Source organism: Staurois parvus, unplaced genomic scaffold (assembly GCF_062004578.1).
Source record: "Staurois parvus isolate SC_StPar_1 unplaced genomic scaffold, SC_StPar_1.0 ptg000066l, whole genome shotgun sequence".
Taxonomy (NCBI): Eukaryota; Metazoa; Chordata; class Amphibia; order Anura; family Ranidae; genus Staurois; species Staurois parvus.
In genome coordinates this window covers 9,532,402-9,549,106 of record NW_028317862.1, presented here as the reverse complement: position 1 = coordinate 9,549,106, position 16,705 = coordinate 9,532,402, and the positions used below count along the sequence as shown (strand labels likewise).

At 40.6% G+C, this 16,705-nt stretch overlaps 1 protein-coding gene across 1 annotated transcript in view; it reads left to right on the top strand.

Moving 5' to 3' along the window:
* Nucleotides 1-16,705, top strand: part of HFM1 (helicase for meiosis 1) — a 271,262-nt gene that overhangs the window by 165,996 nt on the left and 88,561 nt on the right. Inside the window, exon 26 of the mRNA XM_089668958.1 lies at nucleotides 4,286-4,371. Within this exon, the coding sequence (XP_089525084.1) occupies nucleotides 4,286-4,371 (86 nt within the window). The remainder of the gene's footprint in view (nucleotides 1-4,285; nucleotides 4,372-16,705) is intronic.

Genomic DNA, 16,705 nt, shown 5'->3' with positions numbered 1-16,705 from the left:
TGGCAGTCAGGGTGCCATTGTCTAGCCTGTAGAGGTCAGTGCATCCCTCCTTGGATATGCCTTCTCTGGCCATCACTGACCCACCACCATGCTGAATGATGTTACAGCATAACGTTCTCCACGACTTCTCTAGACCCTTTTACATCTGTCACATATGCTCAGGGTCAACCTGCTCTTATCTGTGAAAAGCACGGTGCCAGTGGCGGACTTGCCAATTCTAGTGTTCAATGGCAAATGCCAATCGAGCTTTACGGTGCTGGGCAGTAAGCACAGGGCCCACTAGAGGATGTCGGGCCCTCAGGCCACCCTCATGAAGTCTGTTTCTGATTGTTTGGTCAGAGACATTCACACCAGTGGCCTGTTGGAGGTCATTGTGTAGGGCTCTGGCAGTGCTCATCCTGTTCCTCTTTGCACAAAGGAGCAGATACCGGTCCTGCTGATGGGTTAAGGACATTCTATGTCCTTGTCCAGTATGTCTCCTCCATACTCTTCAGACTGTGCTGAGAGACACAGCAAACCTTTTGGCAATGGCACGTATTGATGTGCCGTCCTGGAGGAGTTGGTCTTCCTGTGCTACCTCTGTAGGATCCAGGTAACGCTTCATGCTGCCAGCAGTGGCACTGACCCTAGCCACATGCAAAACGTTTAAAAAACAGAAAAGATGAGTTGGGAAAAAAATGTCAGTGGCTTCCACCTGTAAAACCATTCATGTTTTGGGGGTTATCTCATTGTTTCCCATCTAGTGCACATGTGAATTTCATTAACATCGAAGCAGCTGAAACTGATCAGATCAATATCCCAGGAGTTTGACTTGATGAATATACTCTGATTAAAAAGTGTTCCCTTAATTTTTTTGAGCAGTGTGTGTATATATGTGTATATATAATAAATATATATATATATATATATATATATATATATATATATAAAATAAATATATATATATATATATATATATCTGCCTGCAGTCTGGAACCCATGGACATTACCAAAGACTGGGTTTCCTCCTTTCTTATGCTTTTCTAGACTCTAACTGCAGCTGTCTTCAGTTGTTCTATGCTTGTGGGTCTTTCTGCCTTTAGTTTTGTCTTCAGCAAGTGAATTGTATGCTCAGTTGGGTTGAGATCAGGTGATTGACTTGGCCATTGCAGAATATTCCACTTCTTTTCCTTCAAAAGCTCCTGGGTTGCTTTTGCAGTGTGTTTTGGATCATTGTCCATCTGTACTGTGAAGCTCCGTCCAATCAACTTTGCAGCATTGGGCTGAATCTGGGCTGACAATATATCTCTAAACACTGCAGAATTCATTCAGCTGATTCTGTCTTCTGTCAAATCATCAATAAACACCAATGACTCCGTGCCACTGGAAGCCATGCATGCCCATACCATCACACTGCTTCCTCCATGTTTTACAAATGACGTTGTGTGCTTTGGATCACAAGCTATTCCAAGCCTTCTCCACACTTTTTTCTTCCCATCATTCTGGTACAGATTAATCTTAGTTTAATCTGTCCAAAAATGCTTTTCCAGAACTGGTCTGACTGTTATAGATGTTTTTTGACAGTCTAATCTGGCTTTTCTATTGTTCAGGATTATGAATGGTTTGCACCTTGTGGTGAACCCTCTGTATTTGCTCTTGTGAAGTCTTCTCTTGATTGTAGACTTTGATAATGATATGCCCACCTCCTGAAGAGTGTCCTTCACTTGTCTGGATGTTGCAAATGGATTTTTCTTTACCATAGAGAGAATCCTGCGATCATCCACCACTGTTGTCTTCCGTGGATGTCCATGTCTTTTTATGTTGCTGAGCTCACCAATGCGTTCTTCTTTCCTCAGAATGTAGCATACTGTTGATCTGGGCACTCCTAATGTTGCTACTATCTCTCTGATGGATCTGTTTCTTTTTTGAAGCCTTACAATGGCCTGTTTCACTTGCATGGACAGCTCCTTTGAACGCATGATGTAGGTTCACAGCAATAGATTCCCAATGCAAATACCACACTTAGAATCAACTCCAGACCTTTTACCTGCTTAAATGAAGAAATAATGAATGAGTAGTCCACACCTGGCTATGAAACAGCTTTTTATTCAATTGTCCAATTACTTTTGGTCCCTTGAAAAAGGGGGGATGGCTACTCTTAAGAGCTGCAATTCCTAAACCCTTCCTCCAATTTGGATGTACATACCCTCAAATTAAACCTGAGAGTGTGCACTCTCAGCCCATATCCATAATATAACTACTGTATAGCTTAACCACCTCCCATACGGCCATTGTATATAAACGGCCGGGCGGTGGCAGTGCAGGGTCAGGTGGCCTTTTATAAAAGGCCTCCCCGCCCCCTGCTTGTGCACGCTCCCTGCCCATAGCCATTCTGCCCATAGCCATTATATAACTATAGCTTGAATATGTTTTGGTAAATACCTAAAATATATATACATACTGTCACCAGTCAGTGTCCTTGATCACTGCCACACTTGAAAAAACAATTGTGCAAAAAAAAAAAAAAAAATGTTTTTTTAATTTCTTCATTTTCCAAAAACTGTGAAAAAAAATTACAACTTCAAAAAACTCACCATGTCTTTTACTAAATACCTCAAACTGTCTTTGTTTCAAAAAGAATACATTTGGGGATATTTGTACTGTCTTGGCATTTTCGGGCCTCAAGAAATGAGATGCCAGTACATCAGGATTAATCTATTTTCAGATAAATACAGTATGCCATAATTTGTGGACTGTATAACTTTCCTACAGACTAAGTAGCAAAAACTGATTTGGGTTATTTTCACCAAAGGAATGTAGCAGAATACAGTTTGTCCTAAATTTATGAAGAAAAATTATTTATTTGTAAAACTAAGAAACGAAGAAAAACAAATTTTATTTCCAAATTTTGGTCTTTTTTCATTTATTTAGGAAAAAATAAAAAACCCTGTTGTGATTAAATACCACCAAAAGAAAACTCTGTTTGAAAAAAAAAATGATAGATAATAAAAATTTGATATGGGTACAGTGTTGCATAACCGCACATTTAAAGCGTGACAGTGCTGAAAGCTTAAAATTGGCCTGGGCAGGAAGGGGATGAAGAAAGTGCCCTCTACTGAAGTGGTTAAGAAACGGAACACTGTTTTAGGCAGACGGTAACAGTCCAATGCAGAGAAACCGTTCCAAACAATCTTAGAAGAAATACAGGAAGTTTTTGTGACCATGTGTTTCCACAAGAAGGAAGATGACACAAAGCTTGGTTGTAGAATATGCATATGCACATACAGAACGCTGTGTTAATTATATTCCTTTTGACTATTCTGGCTCCGTTTGTTTTAATAGTAACTTATCCCTTCTGGAGACCTCTGTGCATTCATGAATATCTTTACTGCACGCAGAGGGAACAATATGATGTGGTAGGTGTTGGCATTTACAGTGTTTGAAGGTCAAAAGGAATATTTCTTTCTGAGCCTCAATATGCATCTTGCAGGAACAATACAGGAACTTACGATGAGGAAGGAAGGAAATTACAACCTCAATAAGAGGGAAGGATACACGGAAAATTGAGTGTACTTAAAACAATGACCACAGGGTGAGGACTGGGTCACACTAGGAATTGTACAGGAACTCGCTGAGTGTTCCTGTGTGATTCAAATGCAGTTCAATGCAGTGCAATATGAGTCTATTGATTTTTAAAGGAGCTCAAATTGCACTGCACCCTGCACCAACAGTTGTGCACTACTTTTGGAAACACACTGCAACCGGATCACATGGAACCTCTGTAACATGCAATCCGGTGCAAGCAAACGCAGTGCGTTTGCGACCAGTGTCTGGGGTGTCATTAACATTGATACCCACTGCAGATTGCAACTGCAGTGCATTTTGAACATAGTGCAGAAAAAGCACATGGAACAAAGGTTTCCTGCACTGTGTTCTGGTGTGCACAGGGTCTGGCAACATAATGATAAAAAGTTCACTTAGTGAAACATAAGAAATAAACTTAAATGCAATTGCATGTTCATATAAATGCTGGAAGCAGTGCAATGTGAGTACAGTACATATTTACAAATATAAAAATTTGGGGGGTTTTTTGGGTTAGGTTCTGATTCCCTTCATATAGAGAGTTGGGATTTATGGGTAATATTTTCTTTTGTATTTTGTTAACTGTAATAAAATCTGATTTAACAAATTTTAACACACAAAAAGATGTTTTTAATTTACTGCAGAAATATAAAAGTAATTAAAATGTATTCTTAGTGGTTGTATGTGACTGATACAAACTTAATACCAACTTATGGTTATCTAGGTGTCACCTTGGCTAATGCTATGGTAAATGAAGGACTGACATCTTTTAAGAAAATAGAAGATACAAACCCCAGAGAGTTGGAGCTGGTATGTAAGACCTGAGTTTGTATGCTATGTGCAAAATATCTGCAGTTTATTAGTAATATCAAGGAAACAAATAAACATAGTTTGTTGTAACAATAAGGGCTTGTCTGACCAAACAATTGATTTGTCTTTGCTTTTAGTAAATAGCTTGAAGCTAATAAAAAAGGGCATATTTTCCCCCACTTTATTATTGATTTACTATTATGCAGATAGTGAAAAACCCTAAATACTTTGTCAAGATGCTTCAAGGCCATAAGTACATTTAGTCCTGAAAATCCCAGAATCCTATAATTTCCCTAAAGATGCTGCAAGAAATTGTCTGTGTACAAATATTATAATGTAAACAGTCTACGATCAATTTCCTAGCATTAGCATTTATTGATGTAGAAAGCACTTCTTAAGAAACTTTCCAGAGGCCCATTTTTAATTTCAGTATTGACACTAAACATTGCTAGGCTGCTGTAGGCCAGAACTACATTAACTGAAAACTGGGACTGACTGAAAATTATTCACTGCCTTCTCTTTGATTCTGCCAGTGAAGAATTTCTATGGACTACGCCAAGATATGCTAAATGTGGAGACCCCCTCACACTTCACTTTTGTCTTCCTTTCAGGACATCCTCCTTACAGCCCCCTTTTTCTCTTTTCATGCCCCTTAAAGTGACTTTATTGTTAAACTCTATTTGTAAAGAAGAATTAAATCAGTGTGGAAATAGACATTCTGGGAGTGCAAATCATCAGTGCCCACTGCTTACTCCCACTGACGTCTCAAATACTACTGTCTTGTAGAGACGTGGGGGTTGGTGGGAAGAACCATTGAGGTGGCATAGAAGATCAACACTACTGGAGTGTTGGTTTGTGCATAGACTTCAGGCAGTTAGAAATAAAGGTCTTCATACCACTATTATCTGCACTATTGCAACCAACAATAAATTTGTTTTAGGGTACTTAACCCCTTTCACAGTGTATCAGTCTGCTAATACAATAATTTTAAATACACAAAGTATGCGTGTAATGCTTTTGCAATAAAGTTGGATGAAGCATATAAGTACAATTATACAATAGGTACAAATATCCAATTACATTAAGCATACTACAGAATAAGCATTTGCTTCACTGTCAATTCCAATCTATAACCAAAATTAATACATGCATATACATTATTTTTATTCAAGATTTATATTGTGCTAACCGTTTGCACAGTGCTTGACAACATGAAGGCAGACAGTGCAGTTATAATACAAACCAATATGGGAGGAATCAGAGGGCCCTGCTTGTTAGAGCTTGCAATCTAAGAGGGAGGGTCAAGTAATACAAAAGAAACAGGGATAATACAAATGGACTTTATAGGCACAAAGACTACATACACATGTTAGTAAAATCAGTATTGCTTTATTTGATATCACGTCACATATAAACCATAGTGTTAAAAGACTTGTTAAGTGATATCCCCGCAATGTCCCAAAGCCCACCATGTAATAAAGAAACACAGCCAGTGATGAAGCATGGAAATAACCACCAGGATGATCTTATAGGGGAGTGAGGGACATTCTAGCGCTGGAGAGTTTGCCCAAGATGTTTCGCGACAGCAGTTTCTTCCTCATCGGCTAATTGTATATCATAAAGAGATACATAAACTTAGATAAACACAACAAAACAAGAAGTCATACAGACATAATGCATAAACGAACATAAAATACCATTATGCACCAGACAGTCTTGAGCCCTCCAGTCAGTGAGAGCAGGCCTCCTCTATGTACCTGTTCTCTCTCTCCAATCTAAGCATTGAAAGTGTGATCTCTGTAACTTACAGTTGTGATAAGATAGTGATAACCCCAATCTCAGTTGGATACCACAGTCAGTGACTCAGTTGAGCTGATATCTTGTAGATCTTGTGAAGTTTATTTCATAAACTGAGAGAATCTTACAACAAAGAACATTTGATAGGTCAAAAGATCATAATGTGTCCTGCTTCATGACATGAGGCTAAAGCTGCAATGCATTACTAGGAAGGGGGTTAGCTATCTATACAGCATTAAATAGTAAAATTGCGCACTCACCGGACGCGCTATAAACAAGCGCATATGTTGTATGACCCCTGGAAATCCCTCATCGAGCGGGGATCCCTCTGATGATGTGCAGTGGCACGAAAGGCCTTAGGAGGAGCCAACAGAGCGTGACATCTTAGCCGCCTGGAACCACGAGGAGGCCCGGCGGCCATCTTACTTTTGGGTCAGTCACACTTTACTCTTATCATTCACTGTCTGAGTGTTTCTGCCCTGTTTTTATCTATCATATTTTTGAAATAAATTTTTTGATTTTACCTACTACACTATGAGATGTTTTTTGGCTCCTATTGGAGCTAATAAATTTTAGGACATCCTATTGCTCATCTTTACCACCGGAGGGAGTTCCTTACTCATATATTCACCCAGTCTTAAGGGGATTCCTGGACCTGGAGGCTGTCCATTACACCAGGATTATCTGCTCCCGGATGGTTATCTATCTTCCCCGCTCGATGAGGGATTTCCAGGGGTCATACAACATATGCGCTTGTTTATAGCACGTCCGGTGAGTGTGCAATTTTACTATTTGATCCTGGCTTTTTAAGCTTCTACACAAGATCCTGCGATAACTTGTCTGGACATTATTATCAATATTATCAATTTCATCTGATGTATTGGTTATTTTCTCTATTTAGTGCTATATACCACATTGTGTTTCAGATCATCTGAGATATATATGTGTTCATAGATCTTATATTTACTAGCGCTGCACTTTTTATTTTTGTGTATTTTTGAAGGTTTTACTGTGATTGCCTTGGGTGCATTGGCTGCTGATGGGAGAGCGCTCACTTTTTTATTTTTTCTTATCTATACAGCATTAACTAAACTAAAGGAAAAGGAGGAGCAGAGACAAAATATAGAAAACACTTAAAGGCATATGATAGTCAATATGACAGTCATGTGAAACATGACACTCCCCGGCAAAATCTATGATTTGTATTATAACAAACTTTGGTCCAATATAAGAAATGAAGATTCTTTCCAGGAACATCTGCAAAACAAGAGGGAAGGGAAGAACAAAGGAAAACAATGCAAACATTTAGCATATACTTGCAGATGTTGGTCTCGAAAGTGCAAGCTGAGACATGGAGATCCATATTCAGAGGGGAAGGCAGCAACATGCACATTCCTTTTTACCTAGCTTTAAATTAAGTTGATGATTTGTCTTCCTGTTTGGGCAAAAGAAGTACTAGTTCCTTTTATAGGCCTGGAGTAAAGGCGTGCAGAACCTTCTTTCATGGTGGATATAGCCAAGATGTGTCTCGAAATGCAGTAGTAGGTACTGCACAACTGCCGCGGTCAGCAGGGTTGAGGCTAGTAGGAACATAGTGCCATTGTTCAGGCGTAGAGAACTTCCTTACGTGTTACATTCTGTTGCCAACATACACGTAGAACTGTCTTGTTCGATTGTATATATATCCGAGCACTATTTTGCTGTCTGTATAAAAGTCAAAGGAGTCTATTTCAACATCTACTTCAAGTTCTATAAGCTCAGCAATATTACCAGCTAACACAGCTGCACAAAGTTCAAGCCTTGGAATAGTATTTTCAGGTTTGGGTGTGAGCTTGGTCTTGCCCATTATAAATCCTACACCCACTTCCACGCTGGGATCTGTAGCTCAAAGATAAGCCACCGCAGCAATGGCTTCGTTGGATGTACCAAAAAAGACATGAATCTCCCTTCTGGTGGCATTCTTTAAGGATGCTTGGGTGTAAGAGAGTGGTATCTGGAGTTGTTCTAATGCTTTTAGAGACTGTTTCCAGGATTCCCACCTTTTGTTGTTTCTTCTTGGGTAAGGGGGTATCCCAGTCTGAGCTTTCAGAAGTAAGTTGTCTCAGCAGTATCTTACCCTGAATGGTGAGAGGTGTAATGAAACCTAAGGGATCATAAATGCTGTTCACTATAGACAAAACTCCTCGCTTTGTGAAGGGCTTGTCACAGGCTGATGCTTGAAATGTGAATGTGTCTTGTTTAACATTCCAAAGCAATCCAAGACTGCGTTGTGTAACAGAAAGGTCAGTTCCTAGTTGGAATTTCTTCACATTGACAGCATGGTCATCTGAAGTAAAGGCTATCATAACCTTGTCACTGTTAGAGATGATTTTGTGAAGTCTGAGGTTTGCAGTGGCAAGCATGTTCTGGGTTCTAGTAAGAAGGTCAATAGCTTCTTCTTCAATGGGCAGAGATTTGAGTCCGTTGTCTACATAAAAATTCAGTTCGAACTGTCTTGCATCAGATCCAAATTCTTTCTCACCCTCTTGAGCTGTTTTCCTCAGTCCATAAATTGCTACTTCAGGAGAAGGACTGTTACCGAAAACATGTACCTTCATACGGTAGTCTATGACTTCATCGTTGACATCATTATTTCGGAACCTGAGGAAGTTTCTGTAGTCTTCCCGGGCGATGAAACAGTGGAATATCTGCTGAATGTCAGCCATTACAGCAATTGGCTCTTGTCTGAAGCAAAGTAAAACTCCTATGAGATTGTTGTTCAGATTAGGCCCAGTGAGAAGATTGTCTTTGAGGGAGACACCTTCATGACGAGCACTTGAGTCAAAGACCACCCTAATCTGATTAGGCTTGCAAGGATGGTAGACACCAAAGCATGGTAGGTACCAACATTCTTCTCCTTCCGTAAGAGGAGGTGCAGGCTCAGTATGATCTCTCTTAAACACCTTCTGCATAGAGTCCACAAAGTGCCTTTTCATCTCAGGCTTCTGGTTCAAACTGCGATTTAAAGAAACAAACCATGATTCTGCGTGTACCCTATTGTTTGGTAGTCTCTTTCTTGGGTACGAAATGGTAGAGGTGCTACCCAACTGTTGGAATCATCTTGGTAGAACTCTTTACTCATGGTTTTCAAGAATTCTTTGTCTCCTATAGTAGCTGCCAACTCATTGCATTTAGTGGTTACCTTGAACACTGTGTTGCCGATGTTGTCATCCCAGAGATTAAGAACTTTCCTATTGTCTTGTATGATGTGCTGTTGTGCACCTTTTTCAAAGAGTCTTTCTTTCACAATATATTTATGTGGTTGTTGTGCAGACACAAGTTGTTCGCCCATTTGACAGGACATGTGTTTTAAGGGAAGAGACTGAGTAGGACCACTTGCCCTTGTCTAGGCAGACATTGCCTATGATGACCCATCCTAGATCCAGACACTGAGCATATGGTGCATTGTGTGGACCGTTGATTTGATGACGAACTTTGTGCACCCTTAGAATGTCTCGACCGAGTAACAGCATGATATTGGCACTTTCATCGAGGGCTGGTATTCGGTTGGCTATGTGCTTTAAGTGAGAATGGTGAAAAGCAGCTTCAGGAGTAGGGATCTCCTCTTTGGTGTTTGGAATCTGGTTGCACTCAAGGATAGTGGGCAAAGATATTTCCACATTCAGAGGAGTAACTACAAGACCACTGGCTCTCCTACCTAAGACTTCTGTAGTGCCGGAACAAGTACTTAGGGTATAAGGCAGAGCATCTCCCTGTAGTGCCGGAACAAGTGCTTAGGGTATAAGGCAGAGCATCTCCAGTTATGTTCAACAGTTAAAAAAACTGTGTTCTTGCAAGAGATCTGTTACTCTGGTCATCCAAAATAGTATACAGTCTTATGGCCTTTTCAGGTTGATCTTTTGGGTATTCACATACCAAGCATATCTTTGCACAGGATTTGTCACAGAATCCTTCTCCACAGACCTCTGTACATGTAGAGAACACTGGGGTGGTAGGTGCTGCTTGATCTGGCCTGCCTTGACCTGCCTTGCTTTGCCTCAGGAAGATTGTTTGTGAACGTAGAAGAGTTGTGCGAATATTGATGAAGAGCTTGCACATGGTCATCGCTGTCACACTCTATAGATTTGATGATCGCTTTACAGTCCTTTGCAAAGTGCTCTGTGGAGGCACAGCATTTGTAGCAAATCCCAAATTTCCTCAAAAGTTCCTTACGTTCTTGGAGGGTTTTTTTTCTGAAGCAGATACATTTCTTAAGTGGATGTGGTTTGTTATGTATTGAACATTGGCGATTTGGGTCCTCAATTTTCTTATTTTGATCAGCCTTTTCAAGAACTGTAGCAGGCACAGGTAGAACATTAGTCTTTTTCACTAATGCTGGACCTCTATGGTTTCTGTGCGACATACGTGTGCTTGTAGGTCTTGGAGATAGTGTACTGAAAAGGTTACAGTCCCCATATGAGAAACGTGGGTCATTCTTCGTGTCTGCAATTCTTTTGATGAACTCGCAGAAGTAGGAAAAGGGAGGAAAGGCAACTCTATGTTCTTCCTAATACTTTGATCCAAGCGCTGCCCATCTTTCTTGAATTCCATATGCTAGCTTGAGAACAATAGATTTGATGCCGTGAGAGGTGTCAAGGTAACTGAGACCTGGTAAGTTGATGTCAGCCTTAGCAAGTTGAAGCTCTAATAGAACATCGCTGAGTTCTTGAAACTTTAGATTGTCGTTAGCAGAAATCCTTGGGAAGCTTTGAAACCTTTTGAATAAAGCATCTTCAATGGCCTCTGGGCTGCCAAAGGTATGTTCAAGTCTGCCCCAAGCAGCATTAAGGCCTGCAGCAGGGTTGTCAATATGAACTGCATTGAGCCTCTTGATGTGTTCAGAAGACTGGGGACCTAGCCATCTGATGAGTAGATCTAATTCCTCTGTGGCATTGATGTCTAGGTCACCCATTGTGGCCTTAAAAGTGGATTTCCAGCCTCTTTAATTTTCAGGCTTGTCATCAAACTTGGTGAGGCCTGTCTTAACAAGCTCTCTGCGGAGCGTGTATTTAGCAAACTGTGACATGTCCGTGTTTTCAGATTTTGGGTGCATAACTGCAGGTGGAACAGAGTTGGTTGTGACGGTTGGTGGACTTACATAGAGTGACTTGGGAACATATGTTGCTGCTAAGGCATTCAATGCCGGAGCTGGCTTAAAGTCCATTGGCATGTTAGTTTGTAGAGTAGTGCATTTTGCTAGGAGGTACTCTGTTGGTGCCAAAGTATGATGGACGGTCTAATAAATACACACCAGTGTCTGCGGCTAGCTGAGATACTGCAATGGTCTTGAGGTTTAGTAGGTGCAGAGAAGAGACTTTGATTGAGTACTTTGGCTGCTATGACAGCGAGTTGACATTCTGGAGAGGTGTGTGAAGAATCTGAGACATAAGATACAACTGAGTGTCTGGGACTGTTGTCTTTCGTTTTCACTAGCGGCTTGTTCTAAGACCCTTAACCTTGCCATGGCTGTGGCATGCTCACATTGTTTTTCCAAAACTTAAATTTCTGCCTTTTGGCGTGTGGCTTCAGCTTCTTTCTCTGCTTTATGATATGCGGCCTGAGCCTCCATTTCTGCTTTCTTATATGTGGCCTGAACCTCCATTTGTGCGGCCTGAGCCTCCATTTCTACTTTCTTATGTGCAGCCTGAGCCTCCATTTCTGCTTTCTTATAAGCGGCCTGAGCCTCCATTTCTGCTTTCTTATAAGCGGCCTGAGCCTCCATTTCTGCTTTCTTAGAGGCGGCCTGAGCCTCCATTTCTGCTTTCTTATATGCGGCCTGAGTCTCCATTTCTGCTTTCTTATATGCAGCCTGAGCCTCCATTTCTGGGGCCTGAGCCTCCATTTCTGCTTTATGTGCGGCCTGAGCCTCCATTTCTGCTTTCTTTTGGGCAAAAGCTGCCTGAATTTTAGAAGCTTCAGCATCAGTACAGGCTTTTGTTAGTTGTTGAGTGTAGAAGACCTCGATTGTAGGGATTTGGAAGATCTTGAGGAGCGTCTAGTAGATGCAGAGCGATAAGATCTGGATTCATGGAGCTGTGTTATTCTCACTTCTGCCTTTGTCTTTGTTCGCACCACTAAATTGTCTCCTTCAAGATTGAGCTCCTCAAAACTCATTAATTCTTCCAATGACCTTTTGAGTGTTGTACCGCTTTAAGAGAACAATATATTTAACACACAGTCTTTGATAATTCGCATAAGCAACATTCAATTGCTGGATAGCGCCCTCTAGTTGTGTTGGCTCATGAGATTGTTGGTAGAGAGCAGACATGCATTTAACAGTATTAGACCATAAGTCATTAAAATTAGACATCAATTCTTCCTTGTTAGCATTAAGCTCTGATTGTGGTTGTGTATTAATTTCCCCAGACTGTATATTACTTTCCTGAAACATCATGTTAGCAAGGGTTGATAGAAAGTTTACAGAGAAATGTATCAGTTTTTCTGTGGGTGATATCAGGTTTCCTAGGCAATGGTTGCAGAAAGGTTTTCTTTTACTTTCTTACAAGATTTACAGACAAGCCATGTGCTAATGCATACAGATGCAGTGCATAAACTTGCAGTTGTAGGACATTCACATCAATAATTTGTCCTAACACTGATGAGTGTTATGCTGAGATATACTTGCAGACATATACAGGCTTGTGTAGAGATGGCTGCACTCTGTATTAGCTGTCCATATAACATCTCACTGTGTATTCAAAGATAGCAAAGATCATATGAAGATATTTCACTGATCTTTTGACTGATCTTTTAGCTGATCCTATGAAGACATTTCACCGATCTTTTGACTGGCAAGGATCCTATGAAGCATTTCACAGATCTTTAGGCTGATCTTTTAGCTGATCCTATGAAGACATTTCACTGATCTTTTGACTGTTCTGTCTCTCCAATTTAAGCATTGAAAGTGTGATCACTGTAACTTACAGTTGTGATGAGATAGCGATAACCCCAATCTCAGTTGCATACAGTAGCGTCCCGCGGGGGGACGCCGGACCCGCTCCACAAAAAGGTAAATTGTAAAGCAAGCCAACAATCCCCGCAGGATGGATCCAATCCATTATGCTTAATCCGCAGATCCAATCCATTCTGCGGGGCTCATCGGAGGGGGGTGTCACCAAGTGTTACCGCACCAAGTGACACCAACCCTAGAGACGCCTCTGGCTGGATACCACAGTCAGTGACTCAATCGAGATGATATCTTGTAGATCTTGTGAAGTTTATTCCATAAACTGAGAGAATCTTATAACAATGAACATCTGATAGGTCAAAAGATCATAATTTGTCTTGCTTCATGACATGAGGCTAGAGCTGCAATGCATTACTGGGAAGAGGGTGGGCTATCTATACAGCATTAACTAAACCAAAAGAACCAAAGGAAAAGGAGGAGCAGAGACAAAATATAGAAAACACTTAAAGGCATATGACAGTCATGTGAAACATGACAGTACCCAATGGGGCGAAAACCATCCAGGGGGCCACGTATGGGGGCACAAAAGAGGCAAGGCAGGCCAACACCCAGAGATACCTCAAAAGGCTAAATTCCAAATAAGGAGGAGTAATGAAGAGCCAAAAGGAGCCTGAATAAATATATATATAGAGAGAGAGACTCAAATTATCATCCTATATTGAATAGCACTAATTATGTATATAAGGAGCATTATTTACCTTACCACAGCGACGTTATATATAAGGTTGTCCCTTGCATCAAGGAGATTAGAAATAATAATCATCAACTAGCCTACAATCCTTAATAGGGAGAAGGCTTATGTTCAAATAAGAGATGACAAGCTTCTGCAGCATTGAAAAACGGTACAGCTATCTAAAAGAGTATATTGCCATTATGTTAGTATATAGAACATGTCTGAAGGCCCATCTCTTATTACACACAAGCTACAAAGCAGAACCTACCGATTAGGGTAGTGTGAGTAATCCTTAGTCACAATAATATAGTTATAAAAGCATTCAAAGCTGAGCTATGTAAAACAGGCCATATTATACTATATATATATATATATATATATATATATATATATACATACAATTGTGCTCAAAAGTTTACATAACGTGGCAGAAATTGTGAAATTTTGGCATTGATATTGAAAATATGACTGATCATGCCAAAAAATGCTCTTTTATTGAAGAATAATGATCATATGAAGCCGTTTATTATCAAATAGTTGTTTGGCTCCTTTTTAAATCATAATAATAACAGAAATCACCCACATGGCCATGATCAAAAGTTTACATACCCCGGAATGCTTGTTAAAATGCCAATTAGAAGTTAATGTTCCACATCTGTGGCTTTTTAAATTGCAATTAGTGTCCGTGTATAAATAGTCAATGAATTTGTTAGCTCTTACATGGAAGCACTGACTAGGCTAGATACTGAGTCTTGGGGAACAGAAAAGAGATGTCAAAAGTCCTGCATAACAAGGTAATGGAACTTTATAAAGATGGAAAAGGACATAAAAAGATGTCCAAAGCCTTGAATATGCCAATCAGTACTGTTAAATCACCTATTAAGAAGTGGAATGTTCGGGGATCTCTTGATACCAAGCTAACGTCAGGTAGACCAAGAAAGATTTCAGCCATAACTGACAAAAGAATTGTCTTTTATTCAAAGAAAAACCCACAGGCTACCTCAAAAGAAAAACAGGCTGCTCTGGAAAAAGATGGTGTGGTTGTTTTTAAGTGTTCTTGCATGGCAAGACCACTTACTGTTATCTCACATACAGTATATATTCTTATTATTATAGCCAAATTTACCACGCTAACTCCTCCCACAGTGTTTACACTACATAGACAGTAATATACCGAAACCTGGGGATTGTTCCCGATTTGGTTGGCTATTACTTTGTGGAACGTTTCGCCGAATGGTTCACAAAATATCGGCGTTTTTGTGGTGAAATTGGTCCCATAGGAATGAATGGCGGAATGTTGAAAACTAGAGTGGGAGCTGACAAAACCTTTTCACAGTTACTCCAGCCACTCCAACCACACAACAGTTACTCAAACCACTCCACCCAGTTACTCCGCCCACTCCAGTTGTAGACTACTGTTGGAGGCAAGAACACTTCAAACAATTTCCCCAGAAATTGTAGCTTTTCTAGTTAAGGAGTACAAAATGGTGACACTTGAACAAAAATTAGCTGTTTGGTCGAGGTGCCAGAAAGAAGCTTTTACTGCACCAATGCCACAAAAAAATCCTAGTTACAATATGCCTGACAACACCTTGACATGCCTAACCAGGCCTTTTTGTGTCATTGATGCAGTAAAGGCTTCTTTCTGGCACCTCGACCATGCAGCTCATTTTTGTTGAAGTGTCATAATATTGTGCTCCTTCAAAACAACTACACTGTCCTTTTCCAGAGCAGCCTGTATTTTTCTTTTGGTACCTATTGGTTTCCCTTTGTATCCCGAATAATTCTTCTGGCAGTTGTGGCTGCAATCTTTCTTGGTCTACCTGACCTTGGCTTGTTATATATATACAGTTGTGCTCAGAAGTTTACATAGCCTGGCAGACATTGTGAAATTTTGGCATTGATATTGAAAATATCACTGATATAGATAGATATATATAGATATATCATCACTGACTTGTCAGGATAATACAAAGTCATCCAGCAATCGCAGGTATCTTACTGGGAATTGAGTACAACAGCGCTGAGTCACAGAGCGCTAATGACAGAAATGTCCTCAAGGGCAAACGCCCTAACAAGAATGGCAGAGATCGGGTACTGGCCTGCAGCCTATTAAGCTTCCCGGTGCAGCGTGCCCAGCCAGAGCGAGTGACGTCGCTGTGCCCGGCTGTCAGTAATGCGCAGGTTCGACACACCCACGCATGCGCCACAAGGCGCTGTGGGCAAACGCCACGTGTGCGCTTAGGGTGAAGGATCAGAAGACCCACCCCTTGAACCCGCGGGTGCACCGCCCCAGGGACTGGGCAGGACATCCCGTGGCCACCCGGCCGCACACCAGACTCAAAAGGGGCAGGCCTCCCACCCACAAGAGGTCCAAGGGAGCAACCGCAGGTCCAGTTCTCGGAGACTAAAAAGGACCACAAGAGCATGGTGCACAGATAAAGAAAACAAACATTAAGATATATATACAGTGGGGATCAAAAGTTTGGGCACCCTAGTTAAAAATTTGTATTAACGTGTATAAAGAAGCCAAGGAAAGATGGAAAAATCTCCAAAAGGCATCAAATTACAGATTAGGCATTCTTATAATATGTCAACAAAAGTTAGATTTTATTTCCATCATTTACACTTTCAAAATAACAGAAAACAAAAAAATGGCGTCTGTAAAAGTTTGGGCACCCTGCAGAGTTAATATCTTGTACTGCCCCCTTTGGCAAGTATCACAGCTTGTAAACGCTTTTTGTAGCCAGCCAAGAGTCTTTCAATTCTTGTTTGAGGTATCTTTGCCCATTCTTCCTTACAAAAGTCTTCTAGTTCTTTGAGATTTCTGGGCTGTCTGTCACGCACTGCTCTTTTAA